This window comes from Barbus barbus (assembly GCF_936440315.1).
Source record: "Barbus barbus genome assembly, chromosome: 12".
Classification (NCBI taxonomy): Eukaryota; Metazoa; Chordata; class Actinopteri; order Cypriniformes; family Cyprinidae; genus Barbus; species Barbus barbus.
Window position 1 is genome coordinate 9,659,520 of NC_136740.1, and position 24,246 is coordinate 9,683,765.

Below are 24,246 nucleotides of genomic sequence, written 5' to 3' on the forward strand. Positions count from 1 at the left end.
TGCGTCCATGTTTTTGTAGGGTTGTTGCTGAATTTTGAATTCAGTAAAACGTCGCGTTACACACAATCATGACCTTGTTTACATTATCAGTCATCGCTGTCACTTCAGAAAACTCAACTATTATGTGTTGTTGTAATGCTTAAATATAACAATTGAAATAACCCAATAAAATAACCAAGAAACTTTTTTCTTAAGTTTAAAAAGAAAAAGAAAATGGTAGTTAAGACCTTTTTTTTTTTAAAGAATGTTTTGTGAATCCGGCCCCAGGTGTTAATGTTAGAAACTAAATGTGTGGCCACATGTATAAATAAATTAATGACTGGGTGAATGATTCTTTTGTAATATTGTTCAAATAAATATACACTTATCATATACGTATCCCTCTGTCAAGCCCCTTGGAAGAGCTGCAGCTGTCAGTTAACAACAGTTGGCATCCAAACCATGTGATTATGTAGCATAAATGTGGATACGTCCATTATAAATGGGTGAGTAGGTAATGCCTTGAGTATTGGGGAGGAAGGAAATGAACTAAGGATAAAATGGCGTGTTCAGCCGGGTACATAACCCTGTTGCCTAGTAACGGGTGCATATTGAGGTGGGCGGGCAGGCTAGGGTGATGACATCAGAGATAAAGAGCTCATCATCAGACTCTTCAGAAACGTGATGAAGATCCCACCACCCTTCTTATTACGGACCCCTCTTCATACTCGGGGGTATAACCCTATTTCTCCATCAAGAGCTTATTGAAATTAATAGTAATAATAATAAATCAGCAGATCTGTTCCTTAGTGTCATAGGAGTTTTTCCAGATTCATTCTTGAGACAGTGCTTTTGTGCACAAGCTGTTGTGTTTTGCCCGGTTGTTTTGGAAGGGAGCATTTTTTGAACGTGCCGTCACACTCTGTGGACTCCTTGCTTAGATGTGGCTCAGCATGAAAGAGTGCGTGAGACATAAACACAGAATAAGACAAACTTCTGAAGTGCCAGTTGATCCCAGTCTGTTCAGGAACTTCGGCGTAGTGTCTGAACATGATAGTTCTGTTTCAGCTCTATGCGCTTCTGTTTAGTGACTTTATTGCAGCTTTTGTGGCCTGCATAGTTTCCAAAATTACCTTTTTACTAAACCTCCCAATGAACTGATCGATTTATGTCCCTCATACTTTTATATTAGTTGGTACATAATTAGAAACAATTTTCATTTAATAACACCAATATGTCATTTGGCGATATTCAACAAATTAGTTTTTGGGAACAGATTAAAGGGCTAGTTCACCCAAAAAATTTATTGAATTGATTGGAATTGAATTGAATTGATGAAATTCTGCCATTAATTAGCCGTTCCAAACCCATAAGACCTTCTTGTTGAATTGTTGAATAAAGTCATAATTTTAGTTTTCTTTGCTTACATAAAAAGTATTCTCAACCGCTGTTGTCACATGGACTACTTTAACAATGTCCTTACTACCTTTCTGGGTCTTGAACGTGGCAGTTGCTGTCTTTGAAGGGTCAGAAAGCTCTCGGATTTCATCAAAAATATCTTAATTTGTGTTCCAAAGATGAATGAAGGTCTTACGGGTTTGGAACAACATGAGGGTAATTAATGACAGACTTTTCATTTTTGGGTGAAGTATCCCTTTAACTATCGTAATGTATGCTCTCAGTTGGCACTTGCTAAGTTAGACTAAAGTCAAGCTACTCTAGAAAAAGTAGTTTGAAGCTTTTTAAGGGCACTACATTTTTTTATGTAAATATCACATTATATTACAAGAAATAAAACAATTATTTCTTGTAATATAAATGTATCTTGCATAAAACTATTAGGATTTAAATTAGGATAACAGCCTCAGCTGAACACACATAATGAATAAAAACACCCAGATTGTTTAACTGAACTGAAAATGTGATTTTAAATTGATAAATTAAAGCTAGTTCACCCAAAACATAAAACATTTACTCACCCTCATGTCATGCCAAATGTTTTCATTCATCTTCAAAACAGTAAAGAGATTTTTAATCAAATGAGATTTCGGTCCCTCCAAAGAAAGTCCATGTAACCAAAACTTTCATGCTCCAAAAAGTTCATAATGACATTGTAAAAGTAATTCATATAAATCAAGCATTAAACTCCAAGTGGTCAGAAGAGACATGATCACTTTATATAATGAACAAATTTAATTTATGCTTTTATTCACATAAACTTTGATACATTGAGCACATCAAATATGGTAAACACAAACTGAAGCTCAAACTTGATTGACAAGCAAGAACCATGTTGGTCTCACACTTCAAGCTACAGTTGAGCTCCAGTTAACCTTTTTGATGTGCGTTAAAGAAGACTTGGGATAAACCACTCCATTCATATGGATTTCTTTCATAATCTCTTTATTAACTGTTTGGTTTTAGACATTCAATGGATGAAATTCTCCACAGGAGTTTATTGGAGTGGTGCTGAGTGATGATTCATTTATCCCTGCACTATGTATCCCTGACCATTTTGTGATAGCATTGCTTACAGTGTGCAGTTCACAAATCTTAATTGTCCTGTCTAAAGGATGTACTGCAGACCAGTATTTTGTTCCACTGTATATGGCTGGGGGGGGGAGAAAAAAAACATTAAAAGTAACCTTGAAAGAAATCGCCAAAATAAACACTAAAATGAGATGTATATATATGTTCTTGTATTTAACAAAGTTTTATGGTCTAGTCATTTTCCTGATGTCTATTATTAGTTACTTTTTTCACATACAGTATATATTTTTACTTTCAAAAGATGGCAGGTAGATTTGTAGCAGTACGTGTGTTATGAAGGAAAAAGTTACAAACGGCCTTCCCGATTTCACAGCGTGTGTTGTACATCTGCCAGCGTGAGGAGTAGGATTCACCGAGAGCTCTTAGATAGATGAAGTATCTGTCCTGTGCTGTTCATCAGAGGGGGCTTTCACTGACCCTCATTCACTCAGATGAAGCATCTCATCTGTGAGACGCCATCGAGATGACATTGTAATGGGCTCTGTCACGCTGAAGTGCGGAGAGCCGCCAATTCTAAAAACAGACACGTCAAATCAGCGGCAAAGTACTCGAGTGTCGTACGGGTTACAATTCATGCTATTTTCAGCCTGTTATGATAGAGCCGAACTCGTGGAGCGCGTTAAAGTGACTAAATAGGTTTCACGCTGATTCTGGTTGACATCGTACCAGAGTGTGTCTTCTGTGAGCCTGTTTCCTAAGGTACATTTCATCTTCTTCCCATACAGATGAGTGCGGTTGGCAGCTCCTGTTGGGGATCTTCGGAAGGGCAGATCCTGGTCCACGTGCTGCAGAAACTGGTGCTGCCTACTAGGTGAGTGAATCGACACGGGCTCCTCATCTGGCACCGCTAGGCCCCTGGTCGAGTCTCTTAGTGCGCGCCTCATCTTTGATCCATTCATGTTGCCGGCCGAGGCGTAGGCCTCTGATGAGAGCTTCCTTGAGCTCAGTCCTCACCCTCTGATTGATACAGGCCTATTGTGGCTGCCTTTGGGGGCAGGACCCCCCTCCTCTTCCTTCTGCTAAAATGAGAAGGAATCCCTTTGAAGTTGCCCAGCCAAGCTTGGGAGGCAGAGCTTCAGCAATATTAGGTTCTTGGCAAAGCAGAGACGAATTATTGAAAACAATGCATAACTGAATGATGACAACACCAGAATGCTCTCCGCTCTGGAGGCCCTTTGAATAAAGTTTAAAAAGAGTATTCCAGGTGCGATTTAAGATATGCCCAAACAACATTTTTAGTTACCACAAAACATTTCCACTTTCCTCAAGTGTAATTTATATACATAGTGCTTTTCACAATATACATTCAAAGCCGAATGCGTGGCCTTTCAGAGAATAGTGTATTTGATAGAATGTTTGACACATGCACATAAGAGTTTTATCAAGTAGTTTTTTGCTTTTTTAAATAAATAAAAAATACCTTGAGACTTTCATTCACCTTTGAATCACAAATTAAGTGAAATCAAGCCTGATCTCATGACGAAAACGTACCTGTGGGAATTTTTTGCAAGACACGAAATACAGTGCCTTGCAAAATTATTCATACCCCTTAATTTTTTTTCACGTTTTATGTTGCTGCCTTATGTTAAACTGCTTTAAATTGCTTTTTTCCACATCAATCTACACTCCATACACTATAATGGTAAAGCAAAAATTTAATTTTAAAATTAAAATTATTTGCATAAATTCCATTGCATAAGTACTCATACCCTTATCTGGGACAGCTGGAATTTAGCTCTGGAGCATTCATATTGGCTGTAGGTGTTACTAGACTTTGAGTGAAGGTAACCTGTGGCAAATTCAATTGAATGGGTATGATTTGGAAAAGCACACGTCTTAATCCAACAGCTGATAATGCATATCAGAGCAAAAGCCAAGCTCTGGGGTCAAAAGAACAATCTGTAGAGCTCAGAAACAGGTTTGACCTGATGGTCATTCTACTTGAGCTCCATGATCATATGTGGAGATAGGAGAAATCTACAGAAGGACAAACATAACTGAAACACTCCACCGATCTGGGCTTTATGGCGGTGTGGCCAAAATCAATCCTCTCCTCAGTGAAGACAAAAGAAAACACACTTGGAATTTACAAAAAAGCACCTAAAGGACCCTCAGACTCTGAGAAACAAGATTCTCTGGTCTGATGAACCTCAATTCTAAGCATCATGTTTGAAGGGAACCAGCTCTGCTCATCACCTGCAGAGCACTATCCCAAAAGTAAAGTGTGCTGGTAGCAGCCTCATGCTGTGGGGCTGTTTTTCAGCAGCAGGGACTGAGGGACTCATTAGAATAGAAGAAAAGCTCAATGCACCAACATATTGATAGCCTTAATGAAAACCCAGTCCAGAGCATTCGGAACCTCAGACTGAGCAGAAGGTTTACCTTCCAACAGGACAGTGACCCTAAGCACACAGCAAGAGTGGCTTATACACAATGCTCTGCATGTCTTTGAGTGGCCCAGCCACAGCCTGGACTTGAACCCAACCAAATATTTCTGAAGAAACCTGAAAATGTGCGTCTGCCCCCATCCAACCTGAAAGAGCTTGAGAGGTGAAGAGGTGAGGAGACAAATGGCAGATAATTGCAATGAGCAAAGCTTGTCGCATCAAACAAAAAAAAAGACTTGAGGCTGTAAAGGTACTTCAGCTAAATATTTAGTTAAGGGTATGAATACTTATGCAACGTACTTATTTGAGTTTTTTTATTTTTAAAAAATTTACAAAGTTGTGACAATTCTGATTTTGCTTTGTCAGTATGGTGTATGGAGTGTAGATTGATGTGAAATTTAAGTAACTTAAAGCAGTTTAACATAAGGCAGCAACATAACAAAATGTGAAAACAATTAAGCGGTATGAATACTTTCGCAAGGCACTGTACGTAGCGCCATGAACGTTTCGTGGCATGTACGTTGTGAAATGTTCACTGAGTGGCGCTAAAAATATGTTCGTTTTTTTCTCCCAGATATACGTTTTATGTGATGTTGGTTTTGTACGTCACCGCAGTTCGGACTTGAAATGTCCGTTGAGTGGCGCTATAACTCTTATGCTTTGTGACGTTTTAAAATAACATACCATCTGCACTACACCAAAACCTACCCGATAGCATGGACAAAAGCGAATGTGATGTAAAAACGCTTTGGGGCAAGCATGCCGTTTTAGCTTTTCTTTTTTCGATCGCTCATCTTTAAGCTCTTTCATTGTGAGTTTTTCATGGGACTCAGACACAAGGATTCCGCATAGTAAGTCCAATTCTGTGCTGGCTGAGCTACCGAGCAAGCTTGTCACATCTGGAAAATGAAACATGGAGCTGTAATCAACTGTGTACGAAAACGATTACAAGTGCTCACCTCTAGTGTTCATTCGGAAACTCCAGTGATATGTACTTATTCGAAAAAGTTCCCACAGGTACATTTTCGTCATGAGATCAGGTTGGAGCGGAAATCTGAGAGGTTTCTGGCCCTACATTAAAAGCCCAATTCTCTAAAACTTTTACCAGAAAGGTTTGTGAATGTAATGCATTCAAATATAAACTCTGATCAGTGCACATAAATGGAGCATGTTAAATACAAACGGAAGCTTAAACTCTGCTTACTTGATGCACAAGAACCAATGAGGGTTGTTCTCGCACATCAAGTACATTTGAGCTTCCGTTTACCATATTTGATGTGCTCTGTGTGTATGCATTGATCAATATTTATGTGAATAAAAGCCTAAATTAAATTGTGTCTCTCCTTAGAAGACATTTATTACACTGCTTGACTCATTTGGATTGCTTTAACAATGTCTTTATGAACCTTTTTAAGCACTTTCAATGGAGAGACAGAAATCTCTCAGGTTTTATTAAAGTTTTAATTTGCGTTTCTATAGGCTTGGTACAACAGTAACAGAATTTTCATTTTTGGGTAAACTAACCCTTTATCTTGTATTTAACCAGGAATACTCCTTTATGGAGATATATTAGTCTTTTTAACCCCAGGTAGCCAATTTTAACCCTTGGCTACACATTGTAAATAGGGTTAGCACTGGGTTTTGCCCTTTTCCTTAAGACACAATGCTAGTCCTGAGCTTAATTCATCAACAAGCAGCAGTTAGACGCTTAAAGAAATGGGGCTTGATTTTTTTTTTTTTTTTTTTTTTATTGTCTCTGGTCCAAAATATATTGCAAACTTACATTCTGATCTCGCTCCCTTTCTAATATAGAACACTCACTTCATGATCCACTCAATTTGCAATGGAACTGCATGTTTTCCACAAAACATGACATTTCTAAATATGTTGGTAAAATGTGTTGAGTGGGTTTCATGTTGTAGAGCAATACATTTGTATATAATGCAAAAAATCTGCAGCATTAGTTTCAACAGAACTCTGCTAATTTTAGTTTTCTTCCTTTAGGGCGTATCGGACAGACAATGATAAATACACCTCAGAAAAATATCTACTTGATTTTTAAATAATTCATGCTCAGTAGTGGCACTTCAAGGAATTGAATTAGCTCAGGTTCAGGTTACCTCTCAGTTTTAATTTGGAGAAATATTTAAAGTTTTTAAATTAGTAATTAATTTAGGGTGAAATTCACAGTGTTTGCATCAATAATATATGTGGATAGCGCTGTTATCTTATTTAAGCAGGTCTGTGCTTGGCACTGCTCTCTAATTACCATATTCATGAAGTAAACAGCCACTGTGAATAACTTTTGACTATAAGCTAATGCACTACATGCTTAATGCATTTAAATAATCTAGTTCAATTCTGGTACAAAAACACCATCTCATATACAGCGGGGCAAATGTGTTTTTGATACACTGCCGATTTTTCAAGTTTTCCCACTTACAAAGAATTGAGAGATCTGTCATTTTCATCGTAGGTTCACCTCAACTGTGAGAGACAGAATATTTTTTAAAAATCCAGAAAATCACATTGTATGATTTTTAAATAATTAACTTCCATTTTATTGCATGAAATAAGTATTTGATCACCTACCAACCAGCAAGAATTCTGTCTCTCACAGACCTGTTAATTTGTCTTTAAGAAGCCCTCCTATCCTCACTCATTACCTGTATTAACTGCACCTGTTTGAACTCGTTACCTGTATAAAAGACACCTGTTCACACACTCAATCAATCAGACTCCAACCTCTCCACTATGGGCAAGACCAAAGAGCTGTCTAAGGACACTAGGGACAAAATTGTAGACCTGCACAAGGCTGGGATGGGCTACAGGACAATAGGCATACAGCTTGGTGAGAAGGCAACAACTGTTGGCGCAATTATTAGAAAATGGAAGAAATTCAAGATGACTGTCAATCTCCCTCGGAGTGGGGCTCCATGGAAGATCTCACCTCGAGGGAGGGATCAGCCTAGAACTACACGGGAGGACCTGGTCAATGACCTGAAGAGAGCTGGCACCACAGTCTCAACGGTTACCATTAGTAACACACTACACCGTCATGGATTAAAATCCTGCACCCCTGCTCAAGCCAGCACATGTCCAGGCCCGTCTGAAGTTTGCCAGAGACCATCTGGATGATCCAGAGGAGGCATGGGAGAAGGTCATGTGGTCAGATGAGACCAAAATAGAACTTTTTGGTATAAACTCCACTTGCTGTGTTTGGAGGAAGAAGGATGAGTACGATCCCAAGAACAACATCCCAACCGTGAAGCATGGGGGTGGAAACATGTTTTGGGGGTGCTTTTCTGCAAAGGGGACAGGACGGCTGCACCGTATTGAGGGGAGGATGGATGGGGCCATGTATCGCGAGATTTTGGCCAACAACCTCCTTCCCTCAGTAAGAGCATTGAAGATGGGTCGTGGCTGGGTCTTTCAGCATGACAATGACTCCAAATACACAGCAAGGGCAACTAAGAAGTGGCTCCGTAAGAAGCATTTCAAGGTCCTGGAGTGGCCTAGCCAGTCTCCAGATCTCAACCCAATAGAAAATCTATGGAGGGAGCTGAAACTCCGCTTTGCCCAGCGACAGCCCCAAAACCTGAAAGATCTGGAGAAGACCTGTATGGAGGAGTGGGCCAAAATCCCTGCTGCAGTGTGCGCAAACCTGGTCAAGAACTACAGGAAACGTCTGACCTCTGTAATTGTAAACAAAGGTTTCTGTACCAAATATTAAGTTCTATTTTTCTATTGCATCAAATCCTTATTTCATGCAATAAAATGGAAATTAATTATTCAAAAATCATACAATGTGATTTTCTGGATTTTTTTTTTATATTCTGTCTCTCACAGTTGAGGTGTACCTACGATGAAAATTACAGATCTCTCCATTCTTTGTAAGTGGGAAAACTTGAAAAATCCGCAGTGTATCAAATACTTATTTGCCCCACTATACAGGTTAATAGTATCAATTTCCAAGCATAAGCTGATGTAGTTCTTCACGATGTCCTTCAGCTTACGGTTAGTCCATGCTAGAATACTGAAGATTGTTGCCTTGCATGCTTTTCCACCTTAGAATTAATTTTCACAGTAACAGCAAAGTTTGTTTTCCAATGTCAAAAAACAACATGGAGGACACTGATTTGCACAGAGTTGAAAACATGGATGAGAGTGTGCTTGGGGAGCAGCTTGATGTTTGTTTGGCTCCTGTTTCCCAGAGCGTCACTCTCTCACACACTGTCGCTCATCAGGACTGTTTACACACACACCTGACAAGGCAAAATCAAGTGTTCTCACCAGATAAGCCACTGTGACGGACGAGGGTTTCTGGTTACCATCTTAAGGCAATGAGCTTGAGACTTGCATTGTGTAGTTGTTAGTGACTACTGAATTAATGGTATTAACTCCATGGTTTCCGTTTTGGAACACAAAACCACATGTAGATTATTCCAACCACTTTTCTTTTTTTCCAGGTCCCAATCAGACATGGCAGTGGAATTATTAGCTGGAGAGATTCTGAAGGGCATCGGGTCCCAGGCAGAACTCCGATCCACAGAACAGAGTTTCACGCCTGGTATTTAATGTGTACCCGTTACTGTGATTTGTAAGTGGCATTTCTCAAGAGATTATTGAACTCTTGTGGTTGTAAAATGTACTCTGTAATTCTAGAATGACTGTACTACTTAAGCTAATTTAAAGTCACATTTAGTGTATTCCAAGAATAAAAATGTCCACAATTAGATAAATTTAAAGTCCATTTTATTGTTTAGCCAGGTCATTACCAAGTCTCCAACCAACAATCGCAGGCTACAATAATTAGGGGTTCTTTTCAAAACCTTTCTAAAGCTACCATCAAAAAATAGATCAAGACAGGGAAAGAAAAAAAAAGGGAAAAAAAAAATCAAAACTGGCCCCAACTGATTGCAAACCCTTTGGAACATTTGTGATTTCTTTAAAGCAAGAGAGCTGATATTTGGACTTCTCCAATTCTTGGTTTTATACAAAAGCTACACAATGTTACATTTGATAAGAATTACAATTCAACTGATTAATTAGTGTTCTACACCATAAACTCGATAAAATCTTGATGGATCATTACCCACTATAACTCAACACTATGAGAGAGAGAGAGAGACAGTCGAAAGGAATACAAAGTTCTGCAAAATAAAAGACAAGTATCATAAAGCAAGCTAGATAAGTACCATTACAGACTGAAATATCCTTTGAAAAATAAAAAGTAATAAAAAGTACAGGCAAGGCTAAGGTTGAAAATTCCATCTTAGTATTTGCTTTTTGGGCTTTCTTCTGTCAATCACACCAAATTCTGACCGACCGAGACCAGAACAAAAGTTTTACTTCCATGTGTTCCCATAGGAAACTCAGCTTGTATTAGTGTGTCAGGCACTTTCAGAGAAACTAGCCCACTCTCTTGAGCCCGCTCAGCAACTCTACAGGCCAAAATCACAATGCAGGTTCATTCAGATCAGACGATACAGCTGCAGCAGAGAGAAAAGAGGGGACAAACAGATTAGAATCCCATTCAAGTGGAGAAACACACACATACAGGACTGTAATCAATTCAGATGCAGCTCAGATTAGTTCTGCTACCGGCGTGCTTTACTCGAGCCTTTCAAATCTCCTACACACGGTGCGGTCAGCACAGATCAAACACAACCGGCCATTCTGATCGAGTGCGCGTTCGGGGCATCTCGGTGCCTCACCTAAAAAGTCATTGTATTTACAGATCGGTATCGAACCAGGCCAGCTGATTGCTGTCGCCCGGCGGGAGGCCGTCGATCAGGTCCTGGGCGTGGCCGAGGTCGGGCAGGCCATCTACGGGGTAATCTGGGCCAGGGTGGTGCCCGCCCATCTCGTGCTCCATCATGGGATCCATGCCCATGGGATCCTGCCCATAACCTCCGGAGTGGAAGGAGCGGTAGCTTGGGTCTGGAGGGCGATGGGAAGTGGAGGGAGCACACACACACACACACACACACACGTACGTTAGAGGAAGCATATTAAATGGGCAGCTCAAAATAACACAACCTCAGACCCACAAGACCAGAGAGAGAACAAAAGGCGTTTGACCCAACTCAACTGGAACCCGACATATTCTAGGAATACGGTGTCCTATTAGAGCTTTTTTTTTTTTCTAGCTTTTTCTATGTAATACCTCTCTATTGAGGCAAAAAACATGCAAAATTTATGGTATGAACAAATCCAAATATAAATTAAGTTCAATTTAGTCATTTTAATTATTTCCAAATTATTTATACCTTTAGACTGATGGTTAAGCACCTTTTACTGACCATTTGTTGAAATCAGGGCAGGGGGAATATTTTTAAGCGATGAATCCCAAAAAAGAAAATTCATTCAGGCTCATGATGTTACAAATTCCTATGACTGATTTCTTCCATAAACCATGAAATATGTTAAGCAGAATGACAAGAATTAAAGTGAATGGTGATTGAAACTGTCAGATTATGCTTAACATCTAATTTCTTGAGAAAGTTTTAGAGTTATGGAACAACATGAGGGGTCCGTGAAAGACAATGTGTTTTTTTTTTTGGCCCACTAATCCTTTAAGTGTTCCAGGCCTCATTTAGTGCCCTGTTTTTATGGAAAGCCCCAGGCATGTCTCTAGGTTTGGTGGGTGAAGGCTGATGAAGCAGTGGATTAGTGAGCATCACACCCAGATGCTGAGAGCTGATCTCATTTATGAAAATTATTAACTTACCGTCCTGCCTGTAGCCCAGAGGCTCTCCCTGCGCACCGATGTCCAGCCCTAGATCTCCAGTCTGAAAACAGACACGCAAGAAAAACATGCATAAGAGAAGTGCTCACTTCAGCCTTGCATTCTGAGTATATCAGGACTAAATCAGTTCCACTAATGCTTTCAGAGTGCTTGAGGCTCATAAAAACAATAATGCTTTGTTAGAAAAAATCACCTGCCCAGTAAATTCACAAATATAACACCCACATCTGTTCTGTAATACGCTGGGAATTTATAGGCTTAATCTACAGCAGGGCTCTGTGCCAGCGTTGATTGCAGGATTTAGTAGAGATGAGCCCCCTTACCTCGTTCCAGGTCATGGGCTCAGTTCTGAACAGAGAGCTGGTGAGCTCCACAGACAGTCGTTTCTTGTAGTCCTGGGGCTTATCCTCAGACATGCGGAACAGAACTGCAGCAGCGTACGTGGCTGTGGGCGAGAGATAGCAACGTTAGTGACCGAGAAAACTTTTAAGCCAACCCTGCTCACCCCAGCCACTGCCTCCAGTGGAAATCCATGCATAGCTGGGAAAACAAATCTGCATCGTGTTTTGTTTTAACACTTGCTTCTCTGTTTATTCTATGGAAGTTTAACTTGTTTCTTCAAACTTTGTTGAAACATCGGGAGGCAGTGACACAGTGTGCTGCCATTATATGTAATTGATGTCTTTCTGCATAATGGTGGTCGTGTTCGCACACACGTGCTGCTTATTAAGAGGGGGAGCATACACTCACCAACTCCCTCATTTCTGGAGTGGAGGAGCTCTGTGAGGGGAGCGGTGGCTCCTTCTGCCTCGATGGCCTCGGCTGCCTCCTTATCCTGAGCCAGCTCACACAGCACACCTGCAGCTACACGCTGGATGTTCTCGATAGGAGAATATAGCAACTGCAGAGAAAGACGGAGGCACGTCAGACAGACTCAAACTAAAAGTTCAGTAGCTGCAAATATAATACCAACTTAGTTCAAACTTTAACTAAGCAACGCATACAATCTATACATATATTGAACGAGCAAGCATACAATCTATACATATATAAAATAAACAGCAAAACAATAGACAATGAACAGAGAGAGACAGAACGATAATATAGCAAACAAATGAAATATAGAACAATGATAGAACAAATTATAGATAAAAGAACAGAACAAACAAACCAAAACTAGATCAAAAGCCAGACAACTCCAAGCAAAAGATAACTAGATAGACTATTAGACAATAGAACGAACATCATAATGGAGACACAGACAGATAATGTGAGCTCTCAGTGACTGACCTGAACAAACAGTGGAATAGTGTTGAGTCCTCTGATGACGATTCTGTTGTGAATGTCTCTTGCTAGAATGTGCAGAGCTCCAGTGCAGCCCTCCACGATCTCCTCCATACGAACACCCTCCTGAAACACATGAAAACTTCATTCACCTATCCATTCTGCGAGAAAATTACTGGACACCTTAACTTGTGCGCTTATATGGATTAAGTGGGTATAAGGGTTTAATTTCAGAATAGTGAAATTGCACAATTCAGCGGACATGAAATCCAGACGATCATGTGACCATGACTCACCACAAACTGCTGCTGTGTTCCACCCATGGAGGTGCGTCTCTGAGTGTCCTGATGGGCCCTGACCAGAAGCTGCACCAGGCGGGGAATGGCACCCTGCTCTCTGAGCGGGGCGTGGTTGGCAGGGCACAGTGCCAGGTTACGGATCAGCCCCACTGTGGCCTGGGAGAGGACACAGGCATTAAAAAAAGTGGTAAAATATACCTTTATGAAAAAAGAAAATGCACAATGAAAGCCACTAAAAGACAGGAGTGATGATCTCATATCACTTCCATACCTTAATGAGAGGCCAATGTGAGGGAGGGTGGAGTAATTTGACCACCACAGGCAGCCCGTAGTGCAGCCGCACTGCATTCTGGGCCATCTCTGCATCCTGATGTCTGGATGTGAGGTGACGTAGAGCGCAGATAGCAGGCTCTGTGATGTCCTCTCTGTCGCCGGCACGAAGTACAGTGCGCACAAGGGCCTCTATGCCGCCCACTTGGCACACCATCATCTTGTTCTTGTAGTTGTTGCAGGTGAGGTTGGACAGGATTCCAGCAGCACACGTCACCACGTTGATGTCATCTGAACCGAGCAACTGGACCAGGGTGCCCAAGAGCCCCTCCATGCCCTCCTGTAGAACAGAAAGATCCAGAGTTGAGATGCGCTGCTTTATTCAACCCAGAATTTGCATTCATGACAAACTCAATCCAGGTTTATTTTTTTGTCCCGCACACGACCAGTCACAGCCATTCATAACATTTTACTACATATTACATGAGGTTGTAAGCCTACCATGAGCGGGTAAATGGTTAAATACACAAAATCATTCCAGAAATGTTTTGATAATTCAAGAATTCTGATGCCACAAAAACAGCTGGGTGAAATGTACACATAGCGCAGGCATTACAACCAAATGTAGCATCCGTTCATGCTCCATCGATACTTTTTTTATTTCACAATTTGATGTCCTTACTGTGTGGGGTCAGAGCTGGCTACAGCCCCTAACCCCTGTCACAGACAAAGGCAGGAATGACTGTTACCTGCACATCTACTTCTGCTAAAGACGTCTTCTCCATGGAAACAATGGGGAGACAGAAAGAGAGGGCTCATGTAGGAAGAACAGAAGACAGCGTACAAGAGCTGAGTGAAACAGACTGATGGATCAGTACCTGTTTGGTGGCGGCGTCTGAGAGATTCCTCAAAGTCCACAAGCAGTTCTGTACCAGTCGCTGACTGGGGTCTGTGAGGTGAAGGCCAAGTGCTTGCATGCCACCTGAAAACAACACAGCTTTCATGGTCAAACCATCCTAAACCATCATATCCCACCTTCCACTAAATTGAAGCTAAATGGACTCACCAGCCTCAACGATGGCAGGTTTGTTGCTGGAGCAAACTGACAGCACTTTGAGCACTCGACTGGTGGTCCACAACAGTTTCTCATATGTGTAGGTCCTCATGATGTTGACCAGAGCCTGTGGGCCTCCGCTGGCCAGAATGATAAGCTGAAAAAAAAAAAAAAAAAAAAAAGAGCAAATTATTTGAGTTTACCAAGGTTAGCAATATACTATCAATAGTGCACTACTCAAACAAGTGTGACTTTATGCATAAAAGACCAAGGACATTGTGTAAACGCAGCAATATACAAATGTACTATAAGCTAATATTACAGCTTAGCGCGATTGTGAAATCACAATGACTGATTTAAATATATGCACTGCATGTTTCACATTTACACACAAGCTCATGATCCAGTGTTCTCTGTCTCTCGGTTCAGAGTAAATGCTGCATCTGCTCTGAATTTGGGTCGCTTGTAACCTGCATTTGGTAACATGCACCAACAATCTTTTCAAATTTGAACTGAAAAGCACTTATAACCAGCTGTTGCCAACAAAAGAGGAGCCTTAAGGTCTCTATGAGTCTTTTCCCCACCAAAATAAGCTGGATTGTTTAACAATAAAAAAAGAAAGATTTAAATATTTTGTATATTATTACTATTAGTAATAAATATCATTATAAATATTAGTTACTATTATTAAAGCCAAATTGAATTTGTTTGGCCAAATTGTGCAGTTCTGCAAACAAGCAGAGCAAACCTAGAGCTTTTAAAAAACTATTTTAAATCTCAATATTTATCTGAATAAACAGCCCTATAATAGTCAGACATCCAGCGCCAAAGAAAAACATCAAGGTGAAAATCAAAAACACTTCAATTCTATACATAGCAGATACAGTATGTTGCAGCACTGCTAGATATGAGTGACAAGATTTTTGAAAAATACAATTTGTAAACAAGAGTGTATCTGGCCAAGAACCCTGCTGTGATGTGCCTATCTTTGAGAAGTTTTTGCTTCTTACTTTGCTTTCCTGATTGCCGTATGCCAGAATCTGAAGGCAGTCAGTCGTGATGGCGAGGAATTTGACATTTGTTTTGTTTAACAAGGCCACCATTTTCTGCAGGCCTCCGGCCAAACGGACAGCCATCTTGGCTCCTTCCTGGTGCAGTAGCAGGTTGTGTAGAGTCGTAATGGCATAAAACAGTACGGAGTCCACTGGGGAACTGAAGAGACCACAGCAATATTAATTAGACCCAAACTACGGATAAATAATGGGATTCAAGCTTAAGCACACAGAGCAACTCTCAAGTATGACTCAGCCTGCTAGCCCTTGAATTACAAACTCACTACAACTTCCCTGATTCAAAAGATTCACAGGATATACATCCGCATGATGGTCGATATTTGTCTGTTTAAAAATAGAGAGCATGAAGGAGAACCAACCCTAGCATTTTGACGAGGGCAGGGATGCCTCCTGATTTGAAGATGGAGAGCAGGCCTTCTCTGTGGTGGGAAAGATTGTGCAGAGTGCCGGAGGTGCAGCGGGCTGTTTCTACATCATTAGTGTTCTGCATCGTCCTCACAATGGCCGACACCATCTGTGGGGATCGCATGATGGCATGACGAGAGGCCTCCTTCTTCGAGAGCTGGTGCACCATCACAGCTGCCTTATTTACCACCACCTGATGGAAATAGAAAGAAAAAAAAACAAGACATTAGCACACTCTGACAGTGTCACAGCACTGGCTGTTTTTGACAGTCCATTCGTTCCGACCTGATCCTCATCGTTCAGTAGTTTGGTGAGTTCTGGAATGGCACGGGTGGCCAGCTCTGCATCGTCCTGGTAGTTAATGAGGTTGACCACAGCATGTTTGAGCATCTGCGAAGGCTCGGCCAGGCGCTGGACGTTGGTAGGGTGGGAAGAGTCGAACTGTGTGGAGGGTATCTGCATGCCCTCATCTAGAGTCTCTGGGAACATGGCCGCCCGGACTCTCTGGGCTCTGGTCATGGCGTACTGACCATCGATGTCTACAGAGAAACCACAGTACTATATCAAGCAACTGTCTTATGCACAGTTATTCAAAAAACGAATATAAAGATCAGTTATGTCTATGAATATAATACGGTGATTGTTAATCCCACAATGAAAAGATACAAACAAGCTAAAACAATGAGAAATTGTCTCAGCATTGTGTCTTACATAAACCAATGTGACTGCAGTTTACTTCTTTGACCCAACCTCGCATTAAGTAAATTAAATTCTCAATTTTCCATATTCTTTCCATGGATTCTTAAAACAGGAGAACAAAATCACCACACACCTGCTACCTGGTCCGGGTTAAAGGACTGGTTAAAGCCGTGCTCCCACTCATACAGCACCTGATTATCCACATCCTCATCCTCTGGGTTGCCCTTGCCGCTTAGGGATGGGGCAGTGGTTGTGGCCCCAGAATGGATACCTGAGTCCAGGTAAGACTGTTGCTGCCAATGGCTGACCGCAGCCTTGCGATCTGGCTCCATGGCCATGTCGAGCTCCATCAAGTCAGCTGCACATAAAACATTGCAAAATGAGAATCAAATATCTAAATCGTATTTAGGCCAAGACTTTAAATATTTTAGCTCTTCGAACATTTCTGCTTCGCAAAAATATTTTACTATAACAACATGTAAAATAACTTACATTGGGTAGCCATGGTTCTCTCACAGCCAAGCACAGCTTCCTAATCTGAAAAACAAACACAGCAAAATGGTTAATTTCACATTCGTGGTGCCAACTTTCTCTCTCGTTCTCATATAGCACTCAACTCAGTCTCTATCACACACACACACACACACACAAACATTCCTCAAAGTCCAGCGTGCAGCACACACAAGCCCCAGTGTTCGGCCTGAATGCTCTCTGTCTCCTAACCTGACTGCAGCTGGGATGAAAGAGTCAGGCAGGATGTGCCACACTACACACAGCCACTCTTATTATCTCCAGGTCCCTCATGATATTCCCCGGAAAGAGCTTGGGGTGAACAATAAACAGTACTACAGGAAATCAAAGGTCTATGTTATAATTCAGGAATTTGGGGGTTGTTGTAGGCATCACTCCATCTATTCTTTAAAACATCCACTAAAAGGTACATTAATAAAGATTTGATTACAAAAAGTTATATTTAAGTATTTAAAACAATACAAATGTCAAGGTAACTTTCCACCCAGCTGAAATGAGTTTTTGTGAGAATTTGTGACATTCCTGCTGCCTTGAAAATCTCAGTTAGAAGAATGCTATAAATTGACTAAAATCTGTTTCAAAATGTACACCAGCTGTTTCTAGCAAAAAAGTGTTTGAACTCGGTTGTATGTTTTCCTGCTATTTCTGCAAATTATTTGTTTTATTTTTTGCATCTATTTAAAAGAAGGTTCAGTGAAAAAAAATATTTTTTATATGCATTTCAAAACAAATGTGTCATTGGACCACTGAAAATAGCCCTGAATATATCAGGCCTCATATGACATGACGTTCTTCTGGTAAAAATATCTACGTAGAAAGCCTGGGGAAGCTTTTTCTGCATTTTACAAAGTCTCTCCATCACAAGCATGATAATAAAGCTTGAGCTATTAGTGCCACTCCAAACATCCAACCTCCATCTTCACCCCTAAGCCATGAGGGTTTTTAGTAAAAGAGGTGCTAAAGGTTTATATGAGCTTCTATAATGAGCTCAGCCAGAAACCCCACCATCACAACAGCGTCAATATACGCATGACATTCTTTGTCGATTGCCCATCAACGTCAGCAGTTAACACCTACCGAAGCAATATTGAATTCAGTGTCTCAGTCTGGGGGGCCCCAGTCTCCTTCCCTTTTGTGAGGCCTCCTCCAAAATTACCATAACACAAGCCCCAAGCCCACCTCCTTTATTCAGACATACAACACCCCTCTCCAAGTCAGCAGGCAGAATGCAACCCCTCTCCGAGACGTCCAACATTCACATGTAGCCTTGAGACCAAACCTGGCTGCCCATGTCTCTCCATTGTGTTGGTTAGCAAAACATACTGTTCCTCTCAGTCAACCAGCTCTTACAAAACACAAACATGTTGCAGCATGTGGAAAGGTCACTCGGTAGAACATTTCGACTAGCTCTTGTCAACATTTTGCTGTTCCTGTTCAGGAGCTGCTAGTCCATGTGGAACAGCGCCACAGGAGGTTTAGCTTTATGACGCAGCAAGGTCTTGGCAAATATTCAGAGAAAAATAACTTTTCCTGTTCGTTGGGCTCTATTCTCACATGCACTTTTGTCAGGATTTGGCTCTCGAAAGCAGCCTCTTCAAGTTCAGAAGCTGAATTAGTTAGGCTAGACTGGAATACAGATGTGTGTTGTGTTGCACACAGTCTATTATGGATAAACCTCAATTACACAGTCATAATGGGGCTTGCCTCTCTAAAGACACCAAGTCAGTATATCCTATTTTAGAGCTATAATTATACAACAGACTGAACACTACGGCAACAAAGTAGTGATGCACTGAAATATTTCCCATTTCAGCCAAAATTGTTTTGGAGGGCGGAAATTGAGCGAGGTGCTTTGTGTCAGAGTCTGCTTTATGTACACAAAATAGATAAGCCACAACAGGTGATTGTTACATTGAATATTGATTTCTTGATTTGAATCAATCTTCATTTTGATGAACGAACATCAATTCTTTGAATATATATCAAGAATCTAAATTTAAGGCTAGGCTGTTTTCTGTTGATGAGTGAACAAAACTTCACTGATCATTATTTGTAGTCCATCTACCATTCAATAAATTGCAATAAGCTTTAGGTTTTGTTACTTTTGAAATGAAAATGTAAAGTTTTCAAATTGTCAGTTATCTCACAAATTCACACAATACATGTTGTTTGGCAGCACACCTGAACCGATCATCACTTCCTCTTTACTACTTTTTATAGCATGAAATAAACGAATGAAAATTAGAAGATCTGTTGAAAGGATAAGAATACTTTTTTTTACTTAACTTGTTATTGATGTCTTCACTATTTAGGCTAATGTTTCAATACATCTGTCAAAGCACGTTTACTGTATATTAGTTCAACAATAAATATAAAAAAACATCAATCAAAAAATTTATATAAACACTGCCTAATGTGTAATTTAAATGTTCGAACTCCATTTTTAGTTGTTGATTATTAAATACATGTTATTAATTAAATTATACTAAATTTTCTGCTAAATTAACTTTATTTTTCAGTGTTCGGTTAAAAAAAAAAAAAAAAAAAAAAAGCACTGCATCACTACATCCCAGCTCAAGAACGAAACCAAAAAGCAGGCCATGCTGTTTTTACAAATGGAAGTGTCACCTGGACCAACACGGGTGCCAAAACAAACCCCCGGTCCAGGAGGAGAATGGAACTGACACACCAAAGCCTACAAAAATCTCTCAGTCCTGTGCAGCTCTGCGTAAAAATAAATAAATAAATAAATAAAAAGTCAAAATGACATGGTCAGCTCTTATGTTATATATATATATATATATATATATATATATATATATATATATATATATATATATATATATTTTTGCCAATAACGAGGACAGTTCCTCTAGGAGGCAGCTGTCAGTATTGTGAATGCAGAGCATGGAAAGTGTGTTTGATAAGGGGATGTGTAAAACAGTGTTGCTGTGGCACTCTGCCTGGGGCTGCTGATAGTTTCACAGCAGTCAGCCAGTCGCTCAGTCTACGGTTCACAACATCTGGGGTCAATTGGAGAGATAAACCCAGCAGCATACAGGCCTTAACCCCCCTGCGGTATTACTGCTCGCTCTCGCACGCAATGTGAGGTGCCAACTGAGCCTCAGCCTCCAATAAATCCCACACACATGCTACACGCAAACAGTTCTCTTGCGCACAGTCTGTTGAGATGATGCATGGAAATAAGTCCTAACAAACCACTACAGGTTAGTCTGGGTCATTGATGAGGTCATGCTGGATGTATTTAGACAATCGGTTTTCCCTTCCAGAGCTCAATCGCTGGGTTATAGAATCATCTGAATGGACAGTGTGAATACAATCATGAAGAGAAAAGCTTCTGGGTGAGCTCTTCTGAATTTTACTCTTGCTGAACTCCACTAGTTTCTTTATTTCACTGACAGACTGGCTTGGGCATGAAAAAAACCCAGCCCTAATAACCACATGCATGTGTTTTTCACTGCTTGGCCAACATGCACATCTGAAACCAATCTGAATTCTACTGGGTGGAATATGGGTGGAGTTGGAACGTAGAAAAAGTGGGGGAAGAAAGATTCACAGTCCGCACAGAGCTCTAACAGAGAGGTTGCTAAAAATGAGCAGCAAATAAGCACTCATTACTCAAAGCCTGAATCTGACTAGGAACCTGGCACACAAATCTGTTACGCATATGTAGAATTTCAGACTCCGCGTTCTTCGGAAAAGCTAACGTCTGCATCACAAAACAATAGCCTGGACCAAACCCACCATTCTTGTGTCATTGGTCACTTCAACCCTCCTAGCTGGAGCTCTATTAGACTTCAAAGTCTATATGAAACTTTGCATTAACAAAAATCTAAAACCAGAGTGGAGGCTTGAGAAGACGGAGGCATTTGTTTGTAATCCTTGGCATTCGGACAGCATGTGAATTTAAATACCACCCAAATGGCTTGGGCTAAGTGCCTGTTGTGACCAGGGGCATGCAGCTTAGATAGCAATTTCAGCACCCGCATTCAGTTCCAGAGATCTGCCTATTGTGTGCAGTATTTCAAAAGATCTTAGTTGCTAGCTCCCAGGAATATCCTATACTACACATCTGCTCCAAATGTGTCAATTGTGATGAGAGATGCTCTAACAGCAGCAGTCTGCGCACATGTGCACGTACACAGTGCATTCTGACTTCATATACCTCACCCAGATCCAAAAACATACTGTAGCCGCTCTGTACAACTGAAATAACTACCTCAGACGCTTCCATTTAGAAAGTTTAGGCATGAAGACACAGAGCAGAACACGGTGTTAGACCATAGGTAAAGAAAAATGAGGATTCATACACCAATTAGGAAAACAAAAAACAAAAAGTTTTGTAAAAGTTCTTGATTATCTAAACAGCCGTCAAATTAAATGTCCATAAATGTTTGACAACTATTACAAGCATTTTACTAACTCTTAGTTTGAATAGTCCATTTTGCAAAAATAAGTAAAATGTACTGCTTTCTTCAAAGTTTGTGTTCTAAATGTGTCTAGTAAATTTCAGGCATAGAAGTAAAACCCATTTAAGTACAATTTAAAACGTAAACAAGTACATACTGAATTTTGAATATAAAACAAAACAGAACATTAAACCCTAGCAGGGCTTTGCCTTTAAATCAAAGCATAAATTAACATTTACTCTCCCAATTGAGTCTTATGCAAAGCATGCTGGGAACTTAAAATCCACCCATGCAGTTTCAGTTAATGCAACCAAAATGATTCATGTAGTCCCACCACAAATGAATCAAGTAAACTTTAATTTCACCTAATTAATTGGACTAATCACAATACAATTATGCTCATTTTCAGTAAATTGAAGCAGCAGCAAAAATATTTTCTCAGCGTATGTTGTTCACTGATGTTCAACAAGGAACTAAATGAGACAAAAAGTGAGGAAGATATGCATACTGCCTTCAGTTAGACTCCATGACAGAGGTGGAGCAAAAGGCACATATGTTTGGTTTACTTTTTAAGCCACGTGAATCATTAACAAATCTACTGCCAGTTGTGCTGCTAAAAAAAAAAAACAGGCCCTTTAAGAAAAAAAATGAACCCATACTTTTACAGATCGTCAGACAGACTGCAGGAAAGTCAACTGAGAATTTCACTCAATGCATACTGAAGTAAAGCTCAAGTCAGTTGGGTGTATTGTTAAGAAGAGCTGGGGGGTGATGCATGATCCCCACCCCCAGCAAGAGTCAGATTTCACTCAAGCTCCTCCTCGACTTCCTCTCGACAACCAAACACTTTAAATGCCTTTGTTTGTTTCTTACGGAGACTTAAATATGGGTCATATTTAGAGTATTTACAGCGCATGACTTTACTAATATCATAAGTGTTTATAACTCAAGGTGCCACGCATTTGAGCAAAAACTGTTACCACAAACTTAATATCCACCAGATTTGAGTTAGTCACAAAAACAAGCATCTTAAAAACATCTCGAGTTCAGTAATGCGCAAACGCAGCTTAAAGGACCAGTTAAAAGACAGCTAGCTAGTTCATATTCAGACTAACTTTCAACCGCACAACCGACTTAAACACAGCTTTGAGATTGCGGTAAGACTAAACCAACTTTAGCAGTTGAATTTTACAGAGGAAATCACAGAGGTGATGTAAAAAGGAAGCAGATATTCAGTTAAATTAGGGGAGGATTTTACACGGTCTCCACAAAACACTTTTCCAGCCCTAAAATGCTAACCAAGCTAGCACCAAAGACACAACATGTCTTAACTCGGAGCTTTAAAGACACCTTTTCTGATTCATTAAAACGCTTATAGTATTACAGTCGAACCAATCCGCGTTTATATAACTTATGTGTGAATGTGAGAGTAATTTGGTCGTGATTTTGCAGTAATATGTGCTCTGGCTGATTCCTCTCCTCTCTCCCCACAGCTGCAGAACGAACCACACATTTTATCGGTGAAAACACTCACCTGTGTCAAAAGCTGTATATTCCGTTTTCGCTTTTCAGTACTTAAACACGAAAAAAGGCGACAATCCGTTGAGAAAATGTGAGGAAAAGACCCGCGGCGCTGAGAGTGAAGGTGTGCGCGAGGACTCCGCGCTCGCGCAGCAGCACACTGGGAAAGATGGCGTCACTCCATATGTGCGCGAGCCATTATAAAAACTCCTACCCCTGCCATATCCTGCCGCCTGCCGGAAAACTAGATCCCGTGCCGCTGGATCTTTACAGAAATGAAATCTAATGCGGTTTCCGTGCAAGAATTTAACAGATATAAAATTCAGCAGTGTTAAAGATGGCTGCGAGCTAAACGAGCGAAATGTGAGATAATTTAGGGAGAATATGGATTCGTGCGCAGGAATACCAGAACTGCACGGCTGTGGTGCGGCAAAGGGGACGCACCTATTCATTTAAGTTATATGACTATCGCAATAAAGAGTGTGTCTGTGTAGTATTGACGAGAAGCATCGCCACAAGATAACCAGACTAAAATCATGAATAAAAAAATGCAATTTCTTTGTGGAAATAAATGAACCTTTTGGCAAACTAATATGAGCTCGGCGTTTAGGTTTTAAAGGCAGTTTTTCCATCCCTCTCCTCTTTAGAACAATGCAGCGAGGATCGGAAAACTACTGCATCAAACTGCTGACACATTTTACTGATACATGCTAAAATGACCATCTGTTTAATAGTATGCTGTATTTACCATCATTTAAAACTAGAAAAGCTCTGCTGCAGAGGGGTTCACAAAACCAAATATTCAATGTATGACTTTTAAATCCCTGAAATGACGATGCATATTTAATAATTGTGCTTTAATGTGCGTATTTTGCATGTATCCAAAACACAATTGGTGTGAGTGTATGGTGAAGCTGTCATGTTCAGACTGGTTCTTAACTCAACTCTTCCCAGAGTTCCCATGGAAAATAGAGAGAGGAGGGGCTGAGGAAACACAACAGTGCCAAAACACA

At 40.4% G+C, this 24,246-nt stretch overlaps 2 protein-coding genes across 5 annotated transcripts in view; one reads left to right on the forward strand and one right to left on the reverse strand.

Moving 5' to 3' along the window:
* The window catches only part of LOC306878283 (serine/threonine-protein kinase ULK4-like), a 221,934-nt gene extending 212,279 nt beyond the window's left edge, over positions 1–9,655 (forward strand). The window contains exons 36-37 of the mRNA XM_079430532.1: positions 3,255–3,340; positions 9,386–9,655. Coding sequence (XP_079286658.1) covers positions 3,255–3,340; positions 9,386–9,494 — 195 coding nt within the window. The 3' untranslated portion in view covers positions 9,495–9,655. The remainder of the gene's footprint in view (positions 1–3,254; positions 3,341–9,385) is intronic.
* On the reverse strand, positions 9,655–23,415 carry LOC306878284 (catenin beta-1). Of its 4 annotated transcripts, XM_079430533.1 has the most exons (17): positions 23,247–23,410; positions 17,244–17,288; positions 16,885–17,109; positions 16,338–16,591; positions 16,007–16,245; positions 15,585–15,786; positions 14,587–14,731; positions 14,399–14,502; positions 14,270–14,296; positions 13,522–13,860; positions 13,248–13,406; positions 12,958–13,077; positions 12,418–12,568; positions 11,991–12,112; positions 11,650–11,710; positions 10,634–10,859; positions 9,655–10,408 (listed from the first exon to the last, which is right to left on the reverse strand). In XM_079430533.1, exons 2-16 carry the CDS (start codon positions 17,254–17,256, stop codon positions 10,651–10,653), a joined length of 2,370 nt encoding a protein of 789 aa, XP_079286659.1. In that variant the 5' UTR covers positions 17,257–17,288; positions 23,247–23,410; the 3' UTR covers positions 9,655–10,408; positions 10,634–10,650. The 4 variants fall into 4 exon arrangements, with proteins under 4 accessions (XP_079286659.1, XP_079286660.1, XP_079286662.1 ...); XM_079430534.1 differs by lacking the exon at positions 14,270–14,296 and having other exon boundaries at positions 23,247–23,415; XM_079430535.1 differs by lacking the exon at positions 10,634–10,859 and having other exon boundaries at positions 9,656–10,408.
* Positions 23,416–24,246: the final 831 nt, after the last annotated feature.

What these genes read in the sequence shown, in the direction of transcription:
- LOC306878284 (XM_079430533.1), bottom strand. An exon ending in TACTGAACGATGAGGATCAG is followed by an intron (nt 16,246 to 16,337) that starts GTCGGAACGAAT and finishes TATTTCCATCAG; the next exon opens with GTGGTGGTAAATAAGGCAGC. An exon ending in GCCCTCGTCAAAATGCTAGG is followed by an intron (nt 15,787 to 16,006) that starts GTTGGTTCTCCT and finishes TGGTCTCTTCAG; the next exon opens with TTCCCCAGTGGACTCCGTAC.